At 36.1% G+C, this 22,074-nt stretch overlaps 2 protein-coding genes across 2 annotated transcripts; one reads left to right on the top strand and one right to left on the bottom strand.

Moving 5' to 3' along the window:
- Positions 1-7,610: 7,610 nt before the first annotated feature.
- LOC115996680 (protein unc-13 homolog) lies at positions 7,611-13,323 on the bottom strand. The gene is made up of 5 exons (XM_031236032.1): positions 12,646-13,323; positions 10,292-11,167; positions 9,365-9,820; positions 8,961-9,150; positions 7,611-8,864 (listed from the first exon to the last, which is right to left on the bottom strand). Exons 1-5 carry the CDS (start codon positions 13,120-13,122, stop codon positions 7,876-7,878), a joined length of 2,988 nt encoding a protein of 995 aa, XP_031091892.1. The 5' UTR covers positions 13,123-13,323; the 3' UTR covers positions 7,611-7,875.
- A 3,549-nt stretch (positions 13,324-16,872) lies between these two features.
- LOC115997442 (50S ribosomal protein L19-1, chloroplastic-like) lies at positions 16,873-21,681 on the top strand. Its single transcript, XM_031236997.1, has 6 exons — positions 16,873-17,064; positions 17,165-17,199; positions 19,947-20,204; positions 20,344-20,430; positions 20,577-20,710; positions 21,360-21,681. The coding sequence occupies exons 1-6, from the start codon at positions 16,950-16,952 to the stop codon at positions 21,463-21,465; spliced, it is 735 nt and encodes a 244-aa protein (XP_031092857.1). The 5' UTR covers positions 16,873-16,949; the 3' UTR covers positions 21,466-21,681.
- The last annotated feature ends 393 nt before the right edge of the window (positions 21,682-22,074 follow it).

Raw genomic sequence — 22,074 nt, 5'->3', positions numbered from 1 at the left:
TATATATATATATATATATATATATATATATATATATATATATATATATATATATATATATATATATATATATATATATATATATCTCTTGAACGAGAGAATCATTCATTTGCGTAGTCGTTCACTCCATCTCTCATTCTCTCTTCTCATATTCTCTCTAGTCTCTACTCCTCGTCTCGTCTTGGACCTCTTCCAGAGACCTCCACTCCTCTGTTCTCTCTTCTAGTCTTCTAGACTTCTAGTGTCTGACGCTCAGCCCTAGTTCTCTGATTGTCTCACTCTCTGAGAGACTGAGACTCTCACCTGATGAAACAGACGTTTACTCGTCTCCGATTATCCGGCATTTCGATGTCCATTGGCGACTTAGAATGGTGGAAACCCTTCTCTAGTGGTGATTACTGATTTAGAGGCCCTTGTTCTCCGGGGAATATTTGTGGGAAACCAAGTAAATCGCAAACCGTAGTTTTTATTTTTCTGATTTATTGTGAAATATTTTGATATAGTGTGTCTATGTTGTGATATTCTGTGATATATTATGGTGGAAGCAGTTTTAAACTTTGTAATTGCAAACTCTAGTTTTTATTTTTCTGATTTATTGTGAAATATTGTGATATATTTTGACAGTGTGTCTATGTTATGATATACTATAATACTGTAATATATTATATGGTGGAAGCAGTTTTAAACTTTGTAATCACAAACCCTAGTTTTAAATTTGTGATTTATTATGTCATTTATGCGTATTCTGATTTATTAATGATATGGTGGAGTGTTAGATCCGTTTAGGAGTTCCTTAACTCCTAGAATTGTGGAAGCCTTAGTTTGTACCCAAAATTGGTCCAACCAATACAAATTTAGGATCAATGCCAATCGAATCCCCAATGGTATATCCTATCACCCTCATATGCTTTCTAAGCACATTAAGCAATTTATCCATTTCATCATTGTGCAAAGAAGAATTAATAATCACTGGGTAAGTAAAATTTGAGCCAAGAAAAGCATACCGGAGATTGGGAGGTAAGGGTTTGAGTTCTACCTTCGGAGCATGCTCCTCTCCAAGAAGTTCAAGAGTAGCAAAGGTTTCTTGCATTTCTTCAAGTTTGTTTCTCCGCACTTCTCCAACACATTCCTCCATGACCTCTACCATGTTACACTCATCAATGTAGGATGGTTGGTGCTTGGCCATCTTGAATATGTTAAATTCAATTTTGTGCTCAGCCACCTTCATAACAAGCTTCCCTCTCTTGACATTAATAATTGCCCCGGTAGTGGCTAGGAATGGCCTATCAAGGATTATTGGAACCTTGGCATCCTCTATATCAAGAATTACACAATCTCCCAGGATATAGTATTTGTCAATCATCATCAGGATATCTCCAAGCACACCCGCCGGGCGTTTGATAGAAAGGTCCGCCATTTGAAGTGTCATGGTAGTGGGCTTGGGCTCTCCAAGATTGAGCCTCTTGCCAAGAGAGTAAGGCATGAGGCTTACACTAGCCCCAAGATCACATAGATCACGACTCACAACAAATCCTCCAACAATGCAAGGGATAGAAAAACTTCCCGGATATTTCAACTTGGGAGGCAAGTTCTTTTGGAGCACGACACCAGTTAAAGCTCCCTCACTAAGGTCCACCACTGCACTCTTCTCTAACCTTTTTTTATTACTCAAAATATCCTTCAATAATTTTTTGTATGAAGGTATTTGAGTAACGACATCTACAAAGGGCATAGAAATCTCTAACTTGTCAAGCATCATTTTAAATTTGTTTTCCCTCTTAGTTTCTCTTGATTTCCACAACCTTTGTGGAAATGGCAACAAATTGCAAGGAATCACCGAGTCATCTATTTGTTTGCCCTTGTTCACATTCTTCTTGCTTAGGTTGCTTTCTTCTTGCATAGGCTCGTTCCCTTTTATATTGCTTCTTTGGGTTGGGGGCTCATCTTCATTCTCATTTTCAAGTATTTTTTCAATTTCTTTCTCAATTTTCCCATGCCCATCTTCATCTTTCTCAATATCATTTTCAAGTGTACGATCATTGGAAGGGAAAGGTAGATCCTTCAAAGACTTTCCACTTCTAGTGGTGACGACATTGACATGATTTCTAGGATTCTCGGTGTTAGTCAGAAGCCTGCCACTAGAAGATGATACTTGTGGAGACCCTTGAGTGCCTCCCCCTTGATGTTGGGCTTGAAGACTCTCCACTTGAGATTGTAATTTTCTCATTTGGGACATCATCATATTCATAAAAGTCTTCATGTCCACATCTTGAGAAGACCGAGAGGATCCTTGTTAATTTTGATTATTCCCTTGATTGTATTGCCCTTGTCCTTGATTACCTCTCCATTGTTGATACCCTTGGTTTTCACCTCTATTTCCTTGATTTCCTTGAAAACCCGGATGTGGATTCCTTCCTTGTACTCCTTGATTGTTCCATGAGGAGCCAAATTGATTCCTTCATTGTTGGGCATAATTTCCATAGCCTTGCCCTTGGGGTCTAGAGTACCCAATTAAATCCACTTGCTCCATATTAGATGAAGAGCCTTGGCTACTAGGATCCAATGATTGAAAAGCTTGGGAAGCATGGGTTCCACCACATATGGCACAACAAGCTACCATTACCAAACTTTGAGAACCGGGTGAATTACAAGCAGCTTGTGGCAAGGAGTAAAGAGTAGACATATAGGGCCCTTGAGGTGGAGGTTGAGTCACCGCTTGCACACTTTGTTAGGACTTTGCATCATTTGCTTTAGCATGTGTTGGATTGAATCCAATTGAGCTTGCATAGCCATCTTTTCAGCAACCTCAAACATCCCAGAAGGTTTCTCTTTCTTGGGTGGGTCACTTCTTTCATTGTACCAATAAGCCGTGTTGGAAGTGATCCTCTCAATCAATTGCTCCTCATAATCCGAGCCCATATCAATAAAAATACTTCCAAATGAAGATGTGTCGAGAATGGTTTTTGAGCTATCCAATAATTCCTCATAAAAGGATAAGATAAAGTCCCCCGGAGCTAGCAAATTCTTTGGACATTGTATCCTCAACTCTTTAAATCTTTTACAAGCTTCGTACAAAATTTCATTGCCAAATTGTTGAAAGTTTTGAATTTGTTTCTTCAATTTGGCTTTGAATTTGTTTCTTCAATTTGGCGGTCTTGGAAGGAGGACAATATTCTTGCATGAAGGCCTTGTAAAGTTGCTCCCAAGTTATGAAGGGGTGGTCCGAGAAGAAATTTAGCCAACTCAATGCTTGGTCTCTCAAAGAAAAAGGGAATAACCTCAATTTGATTACATCACTTGGAATCTCATTCATCTTGATTGTTTGGCAAATCTGATCAAAGTGAACAACATGAGCCTTAGGATCCTCAATCGTACCCTTGAACCTCCAAATTGATTGGCTTAAACCATTTGGATGAGAGAAATCTTTAGTTCAAAATTGTTAGCATCAACCCTCAAGTATACTACACAATCCTCCTCTTCAAACTCCGGAACTAGATGGGCCGCCATGGGTTGCCTCTGTGGAACACCTTGACGGAAAATAGGAGGAACTTCTTGTGGAAAGTTTTGAGCATGTTGATTGAAAAAGTTGGGGTTCATTTGGTGAAGAAGATGTTGCTTTCCAACCCCTTGGCTTTGTTGTTTTGGTTGAGGTTGCGGTTGCCAATACCCTTGAGGAATGCCCCCTTGATTCATGTTAGGAAAGAATGGGAATTGAGCTTGTGGGAATCTCATTCCTCCTCCAAGATAAGGATTGACATTAGGATTCACCATGAAGTTTTGTGCCGATATTTGTATAGGAGCAATGGGCACTTGAGAGACATTAGCATGGGCTCCATTTTTGTCTTCATTGAATTCTCCATATCTCGGGCTATGTTGGGTGCTTATTTCATTAGGAGAGATTTTCCCGGGGTTGCTAGTGTCTCCCGTCTTCATGTCTATCTCTAAGGTTTCAAACTCTTTCAACCACCCGCGCAAGTCCTTTCTTTGTCTCCTTAGTTCCCTTGAGAGTTATTGGTTGAGGGGATGAAGGTCTTGGCTCCCTTTAGACCTAGTTTGCATGCACCGAGAGAAATACCTACAACCAAGCTCAAACAAGACAACCTTGAAAGCATTAAGTCACAAGTTAAAATAAAATGAACAAAAAGAAAATAAAATAAAATAAAAGCTTGATCTCCTAAGTTCAATAGCTTTAATGCTAGAAAGAAAAAGAAATCACACAATGCAACCAAATAAACCAATCCCCGGCAACAGCGCCAAAAAGTTGATGTACGAGAAGAGGTGGTGAGAAAACGGGTGAAATTTTCGTTCCACCAAGGATTGGGACTATGGAACATACTTGAGTGACAACTAATGTCCTAAGAACTAAGGTATTGGAACCCACAAGAATCCAAACAATCCATGGTTAAGCAATGGTTAAACAACTAGAGATTTAAGGTTTAATATAAGAAAATGCAATTGAAACACAAGAAGACACAATAATTAAAGATGGGCTCAAATTAGGGGATTTTGCCTCCTAGATGCCTTTAAAACTTAGGGAATTAGGGGAGAACATAATAACCAAAGGATCAAATGGCAATGCACAAAGGAATCCTAGCCTAAGCCACATTTGTAAGCAAATAACCAAGGATTAGAGTAAGGATTGCCCACTCTCGTCATCTCGTGGTGTATCAATCCTAACTCTTAAAGCACATAAGCATTTAGGCCCCCAATTCTTCTCTATTTTCATAGAAAGAAATTGGGTTTGAGAATAGTGAGGCTTGAGTCTTTCCCCCAACTCGCATTGAGGTGAAATCCTCTCCAAAAACATGTTAATAATTGTTACGTACCAAGAATTAACAAGATTATACATAAAACCTTCTCAAATATATGAACCCTAGGTTGGTGTTCTTCCCCCTTATGCAATATTCACATATTTAGCATCTATATTGGCAATCTCACCCTATTTCAAGCCCAAATGCGAACTACTCACACATTATAAACATAAGTAAAGCAAAAGCAAAAGGAAACATCATCAACATTTGCATAAAAAGGTAAAGGAAGAGTAAAGAAGCTTCTCTATTGAAGATGAGAAATTCGTAATTGAAATCCACTCTAATCCCCGATTACAAGCTTTAAAGATGAGTAAGATATGTAATACTATGCTAATCTAAGCTATAGAAGTCTGAAGAAATGAGGAAAAATAAACTAAAGCTATCTAAGGTTCGAACTCCCCCAAAAAGAGCACAAAAACGCGCTTAAATACTGTCATATCAGCATAGTGACACGGCCGTGTCACTGCCGATGTCAATTCTCGACCAAAATAGAGGTTGCACGGGTTGGCACAACCGTGTCAACCCCTATCTGATACAGCCACAACCTGACACGACCACCTATACGGCCGTGTGGGTAGCCGTGTAGGTTCTCCTAAACTCCACTTTCCACACTTTGTTGTTTCGCTTCTCCTATCCTTCTTGAGTGGGTTCCTTGCCTCCAAAATTGATCCAAAATGCCTCAAAATACTTCATTCTCATTAAACTCCGAGAAGGTTTGCACTAAACACCAATTAGTACAAAAAGAGACCACCTGTGCCTTGATCACAAAGTCAACCACAACTGTCTAGGTTTTTCACAAGTCAACACTTGTTACTGTACCTCTTTCTACTTAACCAAGTAGAGAAGGATTGTTTGAGCATAAATGTTGTCTACAATCTCCAACAACTACTAGACACGGCGAATGACTTCTCGTTGATGTCATAGTCCTGATCTTAATTTTGCAATTCAGCGTTAACTCTCTCACTAGTGTACTTGATCAAACTTGATAGCTTGTTATACACCTAGATTTCTTGTTTGTAAACTTGACCACCACCTCTCCAAGACATGGATGGAGGTATTTATAGACTTGTTTGAAAATTTATTTGTTGGAGGGAAACAAATTTCAAACGTCTATTATCCTTCATGCAAAGACCAGTGGTCAATGTAGTAGGTTGTTTTTGTCAGATTTCCAACCGCTGAGTGTACTTTTAAGTTTTAACGTCTATTTCTAGCTTTCTGAGCTATGTAAAATGTCTTAGCTTGTTAGGAAATCTTCATTGGGATGTGTACCCAGGACACCTTTGGCCTTGGTAACATTCTTCATGCATTAATAGCTTTTGAGGATGTTTACTGTTCAATTAGAGAATGTCCAAACAATAGATCCGAAAGGTAACCATTTACTTCTCGTGGTTAACCTTTCGAATCAATCCTCAACAATCTTTCGGATTTGAATTTCCTTAGTCAATCCTTAACCATTCGAAAATCAACTTCTCGCTTTAAGTTTAACTTTCTGTGCCCCTACTATCCGATAAAGATTGGCTCTTCCACTTTTTGACCATTTAACCTTCTGGTCTTCAACTCTTCGTATCTTTGACTTTTTGCAGTTTCAACTCTTTGATTCTTCAACTCTTCGGTCTTCAATTCTCCGTAGTTTAGACTTTTCGAAGATTGTTGTTTTGTAGCTTTTCGAAGATAGACTTCTCGTAGAGTAGTCTCTTGTCTTCTCGTAGCTTCTCAAAGATAGCCTAACTTTTCGTAGGTTACTTCTCAAACTTATTTACTTCCAGGTTAAATTGACTTTCTGGTAGGTAAGATTCATTCTTAAAGTAACCTATCGAAGACTAAAATATCCTAAGGTTACTTTTCGAATTTGTTTTACTTTCCGATTAATTAACTTCTGAGTTGGTAAAGTTCATTCTTCTAAGTTACCTTTCATACTCCTATCCCTAAAAATAAAATGAGGACCAAAATTCCTAACATATTTGATATCATCAAAATCTAAGAACAATTGTTCCTAACATGACATGCTTGTACCCTCATGTTTCTCTATTCTTCTTGATCTTTTCCTTTTTACATATGGATTCTTGACTTCTTTAAGGGTAATATCAAGGTCATCATCGCTAGACATTTTCATATTGTATAGTACATATTCAAATAATATACATTATGCATAAAAATAATGCACCTTATTCATAGAAATAATGTACATTCAATCATTCACCAAAAAAAAAAAAGTACATTCAATCAGTTTGTATATCATCGAATAGTGAACTTTATGCACACAAATAATGTATCTTATGCACACACATAATGTACCTTATGCACACAAATAGCAAACATTCATGATGTTTTTTATAATGTATTGTATATATTCAAATAATGTATATTGTGTATAAAAATAATGTATCTTATTCATAGAAATAATGTACATTATGCACACACATAAATAAAATAAAAAAAAAAAAAAAAAAAAAAAAGCCTGACATACACTATCTTTCTTGCTTAGGTTTAGTTTCAAACAACTAGAGGTTCATTTTTTAGGTTCATTTCTATTTGAATAATTTCTAGCAACAAATCTAAACCCTATGTAGAAAATTTACTTTATGCATGTTGTATGAATACATAATCACAATGGATGTGTGTAAAATAACAACATTATTACCGTACGCAGCTTTGTGGTTGCAGAAATGAGCTGCAGAAATGAAGCCGGAAAAGCAAGTGCCTTTATAATATGTTAAGTACAAACACATAATCTAAATGTTATTTTGGATCGGGGTTCATAATGCAAGGTAGACCTTAGTCTATGATATAATTTGCCAATATACCAATAAACCCTTTATAACACATTTAAAAAAAATACATAAAAACAACAAAAGGGCATGCTCCATATCTCATGACACTAACTTGTGTAACCTATGGTAATAAGTTGAAAAGAAGTACAGTAATTAAATAATCCAACTCTGTAAAATTACAGTTTTGCCTGTGGCTACAACAGCAGTGGGAGGTGTACTACTCAAGGCCTTCTCCAGAGGGGTTTCCTTGGGGTCTTTAGGCAAAGAATTTCAGCAAATATTCTATACAAACGCTACCTTCTAAATATAGGCAGAGTATATGTGTACAAGTTTGGGGCGTAACCTGAATATGGTTTGAGTTTCTTTGGCAAGTTGTAGTGCTTTTTAATGAACTTGGTTGCAACTTTGTCATTTCGATAACACAAAACACGCAGAATTGTGTTTGGTTCACTTGGACTCCAGCGGCCTGATGTAGGAGGCAATGGCATGGATTTACCCGAGGCACCATAATTGTCTTCAATCACACACTGAAATTGTGTAATGAGACTCTGAGTGTCTGTATGAAGAAGTTGAAGAATGCCTTTTAAGTTAACTGAATATTTATCTATTAGATCAGATGGAAGGCCATCCCCGTCAGACCAAAATAAATCCATTAGAAACTTGAAATCCTCATCAATTATTGCAGCATCTGGAATAGTGAAAGCACGAAAAGGACCCCCAGCAAGCAAAATCATCGACAACCCCTCAAAAGAAGCTTTCATTACATCAGTAATTACACGGGTCCGCACCCTGTCATGAACAGTTGATGATATGATCTCTAAGTTCTTCTCCAGCTCCTGAAGGAATGGTTCAGTACGAGATGATGAAACATTGCCCACATACAGGAAATCCCAAAACACATGGCTTAGATCATGAAACACAACTTTGTATGCAATTGTTTCAGAAAGCTGCTTAATTCCCTCGATACAAGCTGATGCTGAAAGCTCAAAACTTTTCCCTAATCCAATGCTCACATTATCATTATGAACACATCCACTATCTCTCAGCTGCGCAATACTCCTCTTTTCCAGTACCTCCAGTTGCTTGCGAATGTGATGCAAAGTGTTAACGCGAACACATAACTGTGGTAAACCAAAGGCATCATTACTATCCAGAGTCCCAAAGTGAGGATTTTTTCGCACAACCATATTTGTCCTTTCTTTCTTCTTGAATACACCAATTTTTTTTCCAGTGGCGCATCTAGTCAAAGAAGGTATTTTTGGGATGAAAGCACTTTGAGAACCTACAATTAGATCCACAAACAAAGTTTTAAAAAAAAAAAAAAATGAATCAATAAATGAATCCTTTGCAGCATAAATCACATTTATGATTTACCTACCACACCCAGATTTAATGTTGAATATGTAGTTTTGAAGGCATCTATCAAGACCATTCAGTAACTCAGGAAGCAAAGAAGGATGCATTGGAATTGGCAACAAAAAGAATGCTTCCAAAGTCTCATCTATGACACGCAAAGCCTCCACACCAGAGGGAGCAACTCGCTCTTTATTTGCACGGGGATTCCAAATCTATTTAAAGATCAGAAAAGTACAGTTAGCTCATTCTAAGGTTGGGCAAAAGTTGGTGATCAATAACAATTTTATTATCATTGCTCTGAAATCTCTCTTTTGTTATTTTATACCTTTTGAAAAACAAGAGACTTTGCGTGTCAAAGTTTCTGGTTCCAATGCATTAGCTTAACTCAGAAATGATATACAAAAGCAAAGGGGGCAGTAGATGTACCTCTTGTTGCAGATTTCTCTCAACCCATTCTTTTAGTCTGTCTACCCTTGTTCTTATCCACGATTTTACCAAGTTTGCAATTACAGCTTCTGCCTCGAATGGAATCATTTCTTGAATTAATGCCTTTCCTCCATCATCACTGTCTACAGCATCTGCAACTGCCATCTTTACAAGATTTTTTTCTAACTTGTCAGCCGCTATAAGCACCTGTACAGCATCTGGTGTCAATTCATTGATGCTGGAAACAAACTTCTTCAGCTCATCACCATAGCATGCATGAAGAGTAGCCACAGCTACGCCAGTTGCAAGAGGGTGCCATCTCTTTAAAACTGGACTGTATATTTCTTTCTCATTAAAAGCCAGATCACTAATATTTTGTGCAAGAATGGAAAGGATTGGGAGAGAATTCCGCTGATTCTTAGAAGAACTCCTGCATGAGATCAATTTCTCATTTTCCTGTCTTTAGATAGAAGAATAGACTTCAGTCATATAAACAATGGAGAAGAATTTTAATGTAGCCTATAGCCACACGAGTATATGAATAACAAAACACGACAGAACAAACCACCAATATCAATTTCCCAACAGGGAACAATAAGAACACACGGCTTAGCCAGCATCGCAATGGCAAATTAGACAGGATGAAATTTAACAAATGAAAACGATTCAATCTACAAATAAATTGTAAGTGATGTAAGTGTGTAAGCCAAACAGTAGAATGGCAGACACATCCAATCTTGCTATAATAACAAGGTAGATTATCATCCAGACCTTGATGTCCACTTGAGAAACACCCTAGATTAAAGTGCTAGATATACCAGATACCACATTTCCATATTAGAACAAATGAACAATGATTATGGTAGCTACTTCATGTTATGTGTTTACTTTCTGGTTAATATAATCAAAGCTAAAATATTAACTTGCCTGAGTGAAAGCGTTATGCAATGATGACCTGATGTAACTATCAACTCTGCTGTATGCAACATCAACTTCTCTCCTCTTGTTACTATACTCATGCGACATGTCTTCCGCTAATATTTTGGCTGCTGATATTGCAATAGACAACACACTTTGCATAATGTCAATATTGCTCCTGTAATAGCTATTGTGGTAAGCTAGAAGCCTTTTTTCAGCCCAACCTAAGATCAAGCCAAGTATAGAACTCAAAATCTTGGAGTAAGTTGGATCCTTTGTTGTGTTTGCATCCTTTTGTACTTCTAACAAGATATTCTCAGCAGCAAAGAGCAGATCATTTTCATCTTCGCCAGTAATTCCAGTAAAAACATAATGATGGAACAGGACCCATAAAAAACAAATGTTATGGAACATTTGATTTATTCCAAGAACTCCCCAGGTCTTTTTAATGATTTCTAAGACCTCGTCAACTTCTTCAATCATGGATGTTGCATCATCAACATCAAAGCAAGCTTTGAGAAGTATTTCATAGAGTCGGAGATTAAATGGGATTCCATCTGCCCAATGGCATACCTGAGAAACAGACCCATCAAAAGACCTGCAGGCAAGCGATGATGCAACATTCCGGAGTGCTTGCATTGAATCACTGTATTTCCCGGTATCTATGGGTTTCACCAAAGCCCCATGTATAATTCCCCTAAGCTGTTGAAACTGTGTGTCTGTCTCATGCAGTGGCAATGATGGATGAAAGAGTAATCCCGCTTCAAGTACCTTTAAGTTCCTTCTCTGCCATGCTTCATAATATTGCTGACTTGGAAAATCAGAAAGCTTGAGCTGTTGTAATAGCTCCAAGGGCAGAATGTAGGACTCAATGCGCCTTCCAAGCTAATATCAACCCAAAGAAGAAAACACCAATTATTGAATGATAGAGAATATAAAGCTAAGTCTTTAAGACATAAAGTAGTTATATGCACTAAAGAAGCATTCCAATTTTGGCCTCTCAATCTGTTTCCATTTAAGCACTGAAAATCATAGTTCCCAATGCATAATTGGCAAAGTAACTAAAAGGTAATGCTACTTGTACCAAATTTTTTACACCAAATCTTGTACCATCTAGCTTCAACTAATTGACTGGTCGGCTAATATGAAAACATGGTGCAAGATTTGGTGCAAATTTATTTATTAAAACATTAACATGAGTCATGCTCACTTGAAAGACATGTTTTTACACACTTTTCCTTTTACATTGTTCATTTTATAACTACAGGAATAAAATAGAGTGACTCTGTGGGACCTTATCCGTGAGACGGATTGGATCAAATGGAAATGTAATATTTATACTGAAAAATGTAATACCATTCAGGAATAAAGTATTTGTTACTTATAATGAAAATTTTAATACTTTTGAAGAAAAATATAATTCTTTTAAACCAAAATATAAAAGTATTACATATTTCTTCAAAAGTATTATACTTGTAAGAAACATTTTTGGGGTGTTTGGTAAATATTGTTGATTACATGCAAAATGACTTTCTCAAAAAGCTAATCGAAAAAGTTACATTGAATAGCTTTTTGAATTTTAGCATTTTGGAGCAATAAGTTATTACAAAAAACTAATTAATCATACACTCATATTGATTGTTTAACCCAGTCAAACACCTAATAGTGGTCAAATAAGCCAAAATTGACTAATAAGCTAATTATTTTTTTTTGGATAAGAGAAGAGGGAGATTATCCCAAAAGAGAACAGTGGAAGAAACTATCTCCTAACAGTAGAGATCCTCCGATGAGAGCTAGCCCCTATCTGGTCATCTTGAAGCAGTCTCCACAGGTCATTCGGGACCTCGTCTAGCTGATATAGGTGAATCGGTTGGCATAAAGCCTTCTTAGCCAGGGCATCAGCCAACTTATTCTGCTCTCTATACACATGTTCAAACCGAACTTCCTCAAAAACATTAGCCTCACGGAAACAGCGCATAAGAAGATTACCACCATTGCCGTATGTTACTAAGCATGGCCTTTATTTATTTATTATTGGTATTACATTTTCAGTATAAGTATTATATTTTTATACCGAATCGGCCAGTTTCATGGACAAGAATACTTAAAAGATGGTCTTATACAAGTTTTTGTCATACAATATGAAGTAAGTCAGTAACCAACAAAATTTAACTTTGGCTCATCTGGTTAACTCATATTGCCAGGAAAAAAAAACACAAAATGGTTTACTCAAATATATAAATATCTTACTCCAATTTGACCTTAAAATTAAAAATCAGAATTCAATTATTACAAAATTTGACCTTAAGATTTTCAGAAGAAAAAATATGAGGAAATTAATCGCAAACACAGTCTTCACTGACCTGTCCGGCAGCTACTCTCAACAACCCTCGTCGGACCCTGGAATCGGTTTGCTCCGAAACTTTCATCTGAACCCTCATCAGCTCCCCAACGGTAGAGGCTCGTTTTCGACTTGCTGAGTTCTGAGCCTGATCCGCCGCCGCCGAATCGGAACGGTTCTTCTTCTTCGACTTCAACCCAAGCGCCTTCTTCACCTTGCTCCCCGACGACGACGTCAGCGACTTCTGCAACGACTGCGAAGAAGAGGAGGAGGTGGAGTCCGACCTCTCGGAATTGGACACGAATTTCAACGGGCGACCCGAGCCGGAGCTCCGGCAAGCCCCGACAACGATCTCGTAGGCGGTTTCCCGGAGCTCGGAATCCGTGAATTCAACAGCCAATTGGCCGAAGGGGCTAGGAATGTGAGCGTCGTTGGAGAGAAGGGGAAGCCGTGAATGTTTGGAGGGCACCATATTTTGGGTTTCTTGGTGGGAGTGCATCCTGAACTGCGCCTGAGCTTTTGCGTGTCTATTAGCAGGGTCCTTAGCAGAGAATTAACATGAAGTAGACAAATTGTAAGGATTGGGGAAAATGTAGAGAGTGGTATGATGGATTGAAGAAGGGGCCTGGGGGTATATTGTTGCTGGAGTTGACACTAGAAAGGAAGGAAGGAATAATGTTAATTGGGGTGTGATAAGGAATAACGCGGGTGGAGTTTGGAATTTGGACTGCTTCAATTGTTTAATTGTTTTTATAAGCGAGATTGTGAGATTGTGACATCAAATCATATTTATTAATCTAATAAATTTTAATAGTCTAAATTAATTAGCTCGTCCACTTTGTTCGCACACACTTCAATTTGAAATCTTAATTAATCTAGACCATTAAAATATTGTAAGATCAAATCTTGTATATCAATCTAAAAAAATTTAATGGTCTAGATTGATTGACACACTCACACCGTTCGCACACACTTAATCACCGTTTGCACACATTTAATTACGGTTACACACATTTAAGCACCGTTCGCACACATTAAATCACGGTTCGCACACACTTCAACTTAGAATCTTAATCAATCTAGACCATTAAATTATTACATTGATGCATAAAATTAACCTCACAATCTACCTAAATAGGCGATCTCATATGATCATAAATCTATATATATCAGTGTTGCAAAAATTGCAATCGGCGCCTAGGCGCTAGGCGGCGCTCGGCCGCGTCAAGAAAGGCCTAAATCGGCCTCCTCTGCAGCCGGGCGCCTAGCCGGCCGACTAGGCACCGCCTAACCCGCCTAGGCGGGCGCCTGGGCCGCCTAGGCCACCGGCCGGCTGGTTTTTTTTTTTTTGTTTTTTTTTTTTTAATTATAAATCTTAAACATTTTAACTATTAATGTTATAATGTATTAACTAATACTCTAATAGTCTTATAAGTAATAACTTAATAAAATAATAAGTAATCACTAAATTAAACTAATAAGTAATGCATTAATAATTAATAAATAATAACTAATAACTTAATAAGTATTAACTATTTAAAAAAAATACACTAGGTGCCCCCAGGCACCTAGAGGGCGCCTAGCGATTTTTTGCAACCTTTATACATATATATATACATAGGTAATTGAATGTCGAATTGTTTGAATAAATATTTGAAAGTATATTATATAGGAGAAGCTTATACATAGGTAATTGATTGTCGAATTGTTTATTTAAACATGTAACTCAAAGTATATGAATCCAACATAATATAGAAAGTTCATTATAATTGTCACTAAAATAAATATTGGCAATTTTGTAAAATCAATAGTCTAAATACTTGATCTAAAAACGATAATCTAAATAAATACGGAGTACTACTTTTACTTTTGGTTTCAATTTTTCTAAGTATTCTTAGTTCTCTTTTGAATAGCATTGTCATTGTCTTCATCTTCACTATTTGTCATATTCCTTTTTGTTGGTAGTGTGTTATTTGCAATTGGGTTAATGTTGGTAACATAGATGACAACATAATGCAGTGAGATTATGATGTAGGAAGCTATAGATTATCCTTTAGGTGTTGTACTCGAGGTCTATTTGGTTCAACCATTTTTGTTGAGCTAATATGCTACCCGTGCGATGCACGGTGTGAATATTATGCAACATTACAATAATACTATTTATTCAAAAATACACAACTTAACATAAACATAGATGCAATTCATATATTACAAAATAATTTGAATTGTAAATAGCACGGAGGACAGGACAACGTGGGACGCGCGTCTAGATGGGGTTGACATTCTCTAGATATCATACACAAGTGGATGAGGTTGGACTGCCTATAGTATTAAAGGAGGGGGAGGGGGGGGGGGGNGGGGGGGGGGGGGGGGGGTAGTCTGTATAAGACGCACTTCAGGTCACGAAGACTTCTCTGGTCAAGCCGTTTGATCTCCTCTCTCCTGGCATACATGGGATCGAATCCTTGGTAACTTGTTTGGCTTTATTTATTTATTTATTATTTTGGGCTATCATTCTTGGGCCGGTACCTTTGGACTTTGTATACATTTTACTGAACCTCACGACCTTGCAATAAAATTACTATTCTCCTGCCTCGTTCTATATTCTTGTACCTAATTTATGGTGAATCCTATCCTGATAAAACTATCAGTATGCAACTCGTGATTGCACAAACAAAATTTTATAAATATTGAAGTTATGTTCTTATAATATAAGATTACTTGTATAAATAAATTTCATTTATAAGTATGATATATAAAGTTTATTAATTAAAAAAATCTTTCATGTAAAAACTATGTGAATAAATACGTTAATACTCTCTCTCTTTTTTTTTTTTTTTTTTTATGTATGTGTATTGTGTAATTAGATTAAAATTTGAAATTTGAAACGGATAACTAGTAAAAATAATAATCATTAGTCATTAGTAATAGTTAAAAGAAAAAGAAATTAAAATCACAAAAGTGCATCCTTCATTACATTTAGTTTAGTAGTGAGCTCAAAGAACTCAACTTATCTACTTCTTCTTCCTGTTGCAATTTAAACAGTTAAATACATTAGATAATTGAGATAAGTAACAATGTAAAAATATAAATGTTCAACAGTTAAGATTCATGATACATTTTTTCCATATCAAAGTAAGAATGTGAGCAAATTGCTACATGAGTCTTCGTACTAGCACTAAAACACATGCAACATACCATTTCCATTCCATTAATTCAGACAATAGTAGAAGCACCATCACAGTCAATAATAACAAGTTAGTAACTTATTTTACAGTATTAAGTTAAACACAAAAAAAAAAAAAAAAAAAAAAANAAAAAAAAAAAAAAAAAAAAAAAGAGCAAGGGAGAGTGATTTACTTAGAATACCAGAGTACCAGAGCAGGGACAGATTGTGTTTCAATGATTCTAAATCCTTATCATAAATTGTGAAATTGCAATTCTAGAAAACCCTATAAATTGTAATTCCTTCTAAACAAATAATAGAATAGAAATTTCATAAAATTTAATAAGAATAAAATTACAATTGCATTCTACCAAATACCCCTATTAGTCATCTAGGTATTGCTCATTAGCATTAGGGGCGGGGTGGGGAGGGGGACATACCCTGATACCCCCATCTCCGCCCCCAAGTTTCTTCTCCATTCCCCGTCCCCATCCCCATCCCCACGGGGATTATTCGGGGCGGGGAATCCCCACCCCGCTTATAAGTTATAAAAAAATTAAAAATTAAACATTAAAAAATTTAAATAAATAACACATATATATTCATCTCCAACTTAAAGTAGTATTCAATATTTTACAATTAAACATGTTATCCAAATATGCATTTCATAAGCATGACATACAATGACACAATTGTTTTTAAAATTATATATATTATATACAAAGTAATACATGTGTGTGTGTGTTGTGTGACTACACACACACACATACATACATACATACATATATATATATATATATATATATATATCGGGGACGGGGCAAGGTGGGGAGAGTACTCCCCATCCCCGCCCCCATCCCGGCGGGAAATTAAAAAGTGCCCCCATCCCCATCCCCACTCTCGATCTCCTATTTTGTCTCCATTCCCGTCCCCATAAGGGCGGGGAATCGAGTTTCCCGTCTCTTACGGTACAATTGACATTCTTAATTAGCATGTGCTAAAGTGGTAATACCCTTAACTTTAGGGTGACAAAATGTAATTAATTATACTCCGTATATAAAATTTTGGCACAGCATAGTTTGTAGAGTTGAAGTGTTAAACCCATTCTCCGAATACACTACCCTTGAGCCGCAGCTTCGGTCGAGCCGAGAGAGAGAGAGATGTGGAGAAGATTTTCGACGCAGCTCCGAACGCTATACCCGCCTCCCTCCTCCGCCTTCAAACCCAACCATATCGCAGCGGCATCCACCACTACCCATCCGTCTACTGCCTCTGGTTCCCAACTCATCCCTCCATTATCTCAATCTAATTTTAAATGGATTGCGTCAAATATACAATATTTTATTTTATTTTTATTTCAATTTCTGTTTACCAGGAAATGTTGATTCGGGGAAGAGGCGTGCACTGGGTGTAAGTATCTATAACCGTATAAAGTATTTCTTCTTTTCTTTTTGCTGATTGAGAATCCTCGTATGTGCATTTTGTTTTTTACTTCAGTAATATCGTTAGAAGGTTCATTTCATGATATTCATTGTACTGTTACAATTTGATATGGCTTCTTAATTATTTTAAATTCGCGTGATATATGTACAGATAAGGTTGAAATTAAACAAGTGCTGTGTTTTGGGGATTGGTGCATAGTATGCATCTTTTTGTGCTAACCTGGAAATATTGGGATTTGACTTGTTAAGTTTAGTCAAGTTGAGATAGCATCTATGATTCATATTCTGTCTAGAAATTTGCTGCAATTATTGGCTTGCCTGGTGCATGCATATGAACGACGCAAGAGCAAAATGCTTATTGAGGTTCTCAATTTAATTTTCATGTTTGCTATGACCTATCACATAATGGATATGATAGCTAGGATACCTCCATTGTTTTATACTTTTGTTGCTCTTCATATTGAAAACCATGGAGATGGTTATATCCATGGAATAGGGAATACCCAAACTGTCAAAACTGAAATAAAGAAGCAACACAACCACACAACATACCTCCCTTCATGTTCTTTATTCTCCCTATTGCATATGGAGAATTTATCAACCTCCAAGTCCCTTTCTCTTTTGGCTTTCCCCCAGTTCATTCTCCAGTGCCACCTCCGAGTGAATGCTCCCTGACTAGTGATGTAATTCAGAAATGAGAATATTTAAAAGCAGCTTTAGCTGAAGAACCTGAAAAAAATCATGAAGATTATGGACTTCCTAGGAACATAGTAATATTTCATGAGGTTTTCAGTAATTTGTGGTTTGTTATTTGCAGGGTTTCTCTTTTCTTAGCTAGATACCAGGATTAACTTGGCTCAATGTACTTGGACAATCCAAGAGAAACCTGTCTTCCAAAATCTAATATTTGAAGCTATTGATGAGCTGCAACTTTTCATTTACTTAGCACATGGCATTTACTGTGCCTAGGAATAAGTCTTGTTTTTTTTATTTTTTTATTTTTTTTTAAAATTTTTTTTTTTAAATTTTGGTGCTCTATAAACATGTGCCACAATAAAGTTTTCAGTAGGTGGAAAGAAATGCTTTAAGAATATTTCTAACTTTGCATTACCAGTGCTGTACATTTGAGTCTGTAGCTTAATGTTGAGTCTTATTGCTGTAAATCGACCATTCCCTTGCAATATTAAGTTATGATGTTTTTCTTAATATTTGCTAAATTTGTAGGCTTTCTGCATTTCTTAGTCTTTTTCCAAATCTGCTGAGTGCCTGAGCCTGGTAGTTGTTTCTGGCCTAATTCAAATCCGTTCTGAATTTACTCTGAGATCCTGAATTCTTTCCACTCACTCCTTCCTATGGCCTGCTCCAAGCTAGCAGCTAATCATTTTGATTCGGGTGTACAAGTGGCATTTGCAATCCACAGGCCATTGGAACTATATGTGACACCTATGTTGAATATTCCTTAATGTTGAATCACTGCATTCCCCATGCATGTTTGTTTCGGTGTGACTATGGGGGCATGTATAAGTTATAACATTGTAGCAATTCTGCTAGGGGAGTTATCTTTATAAGACCTTACATGATTTTTGCAAAATTTTCTTTGTCTAGTTGGCAAAGTAATGCCATCTTTTATTAAAAAAATTTAAACCTGAATAAGTTGTTTGAGTATTCTATTATAATTAGTTCTAGGTTTTGTCTGGTCCACCACTTTGGAATTATTGTTGTTTTACGTTGCCACTTTCTTTACCAAACATGTATGCAGTATTATTTATAACTTCAATTAAGTCTTACTTTGTAGTGTTTCTTGTATCTTTGTAATAGTAAAAGGAAAATGTGAAGATGCTAAAAGGAGTGATATACTGATATCTCTTGGCTGCTGAGCTGTATAGTAACATCAAGATTTATTTTCTTCTATAAAGTGCATGATGTTCCATTGTCTTTTGTTGAAATTGAGGGATTGAAAGGTTTCGCAGGTGGCAAATAGCCACCACCTGCCATGGAAGCAATATATGTGAGGAACCAAAGGAAGAAAGTACAATAATTGTATTGATAATTGATAATATTATAATTTCCCTACACTTTGAGAAAGATACACATGCTTATATAGGAACATAATGGGCTAAATTGCAACTAGCTTTACGTTAGGGTTTCTACTTTCTATATTTCAACATCTTCCTTCTGTTACATTTGTGCTTTTAGAAATATTTTTATTCCTGTGCAAGATTATAATTATGTTTCATTAAATAGTTTTCTAGGATTTCATGCTAATTCAGTTATTTTACCTATAAGTTTTTTGTTTTTTTTTTTTTGAAATTATTTATCTTCTCATATTACCACATAATGCTTCATTTGCCAAGGTACTGCTCCCGTTGTCTGCCATAGTCTATAGTAATTTAAATCTGACTCCCTTCAAAGTCCCTTGTTATTATTGTTTTCATTTTTAATGCAATGCCTTGCTTCTTCTTGCCTTATTCACCAGAGCTTCAAATCTTCAATATGGATTAGAAAGGCTTATTTAATGTCATTGCTAGAAGTGAATTATGGAGCAGAACTGTTTAGTTGCAAGAGAGAAATTATATCCACAGTTTTCATATGCTAATAAAATGAAACCTTAGTTTCTAGATAGTCATGCTTGTTCATCACTGTGTATGTTGTAATATGTGATATTTGATATTGTTCTGGGTGATAATTCCTTTATCAAAACTGGATGCTTTTCAGCATAACATTGGAACCAGAGAAGGGTTTCCTGTAGACTCTAAGAAAAATGGCGTTGCTTCTGTTTCATCGTGTTATATGGATCCTAGATCCAGTTTTTCAAAACTATCAACAATGGGGCCTATGTTTCCTAGAAGATTCATTGCAACTATAGGAACCCCTTTGGATACTGTTTCTCAAGATGCTTCAACTTCTGACTCTCTGGTGGCTCCACGTATCAAGTTTAAGCGGCTTGATAAGACAGCAAAGCACATAATGCAGGTAGCGAAGATTTTACCTCATCATGCAATGTGCATTTTTTACTGTCATTTGTTTTTGGTTCTTTTATCTTTCTCAACCTATTAGATAATATGAATCTTTGGTGTCTCTGGACTGTGTATTTTGACCCTTGAAATTGCAGATTCTTGATAAGGAAGCAGTTGAAGAAGTGAGGACACAGAAAGAGATACCTGATATAAGGCCTGGTTATATTTTACAGCTCAAAGTGGTATGTATTGCTTCTTTTAAGAAAGTTTTCTTCCTTGTTTTTTCTTATGTTCTAATATATTATTATGAACATCATCTTTTATCCTTTGTTTTAAATGGTTACAATAAACAACAAATAAATTTGATACACTAATGCTTTTATATCAGGAAATACCAGAAAATAAGAGACGTGTTTCAATAATCAAAGGAATAGTAATAGCCAGACGAAATGCTGGTTTGAATACTACATTCAGATTAAGAAGACTTGTTGCAGGGGTTGGTATTGAATCCCTCTTCCATCTGTAAGTCTGTGTTAAGAACTTTATTCTTTTCTTTTCTTTCATTTTTGTTTTTTCTTTTTAAAAGAATATACAGACTACACAAATGATTCTTGATTGGGTGTTGTATTTCATAGTATAATATTAAGCTAGTATTTCCATTTGTTCTTTATCTGCTGATATGAAACAAGATTGAATTGGGGTTTCCATCATTATACATGTTTGGACTTGTTCATTTAGAGAAGTTATTACTACACTCATTAACTTGGCCATTTGGGGTAAACTGCTGATTGGTATTGGCATGTTACACGGCCTCAAACTGGCTACAAATGTATCTTAAAATTAGTTTCATATCCTACATATTATAATGGTCTCAAATCTGCTTTATTGTTAGTTTTATATTTTTTAATACTAAATGGTGGTTAGCTACAGGCAACATGGTGTCTAAATATAGGTGTATATAGTTACCCAAAAAACACAACTTGGCAAGTATCACTCTCTAATCCATTTTTGTATTATAGGTATTAATTTTTAGTGGAGAACTGTTAGTGATGACTGGTGAATATTATATTTAGTGTTTTAAAGTGATGTGCTTTGTGAGTTTGTGGCTCAAGCCTTATTATATATTGATTTACAATCATTTTTTTTTTTTTTTTAAATACAATCATTTTAGATACTCTCCCAATATAAAGGAGGTGAAGGTGGTGGACAAGAAGAAGGTGAGGAGGGCCAAGCTGTATTATCTCAGGGATAGAATGAATGCATTGAAGAAACAATAAACAAAAGTCTAGATAGTGGGATGGAAGAAGGCAAGTAGAAAGGTTCAGAAATTATTTCATTAGAAGCAGCTCTTGAACAGTTGAACTTCCTATATCCCACAAAAATTGTTATGTTTGATAAAACACATGGATTCACATTACTGTATTGGTTGCGCTTGAGTATTAACAATTAGTTCCCTTCTTTACCCTTCATAAATTCAGTATTCCCTTTTGCTATCCTTAGTACACTCCACTATGCCAGTATTCATTAAAATAGAAGGATAACTTTTTAAGGGAAAAATGAATATACGTATTACCTAGACATTACCATACTCACGTTACTTAGGTAATTTTATATTAATTGAACCAAATGCCCCTTAAGGGATAAATGAATATATTTATTTTCTTGATTTAGGAAGGAGCTGGCTGTATCCTTTGAAATTCCGTGCAAGGTTAAGTGCTGAGAGCAAGAAATGGAAGAAGAATTATATTTTGCTATAAGTTTTCTATTGATGGTAGTATTAACAGCATTCCCTTTGTTGATGTTACCCACAATGTAGTTCCCCTCCCCTATGTTGGAGAAGCTATGGAAGAAAATGGAATTCTCAATCCAAACTATTGTGTTTTGTT

This window comes from Ipomoea triloba, chromosome 11 (genome assembly GCF_003576645.1).
Source record: "Ipomoea triloba cultivar NCNSP0323 chromosome 11, ASM357664v1".
Lineage (NCBI taxonomy): Eukaryota > Viridiplantae > Streptophyta > Magnoliopsida > Solanales > Convolvulaceae > Ipomoea > Ipomoea triloba.
Note: the sequence above shows the minus strand (reverse complement) of the source record. Positions and strands in the feature narration are given on the sequence as shown.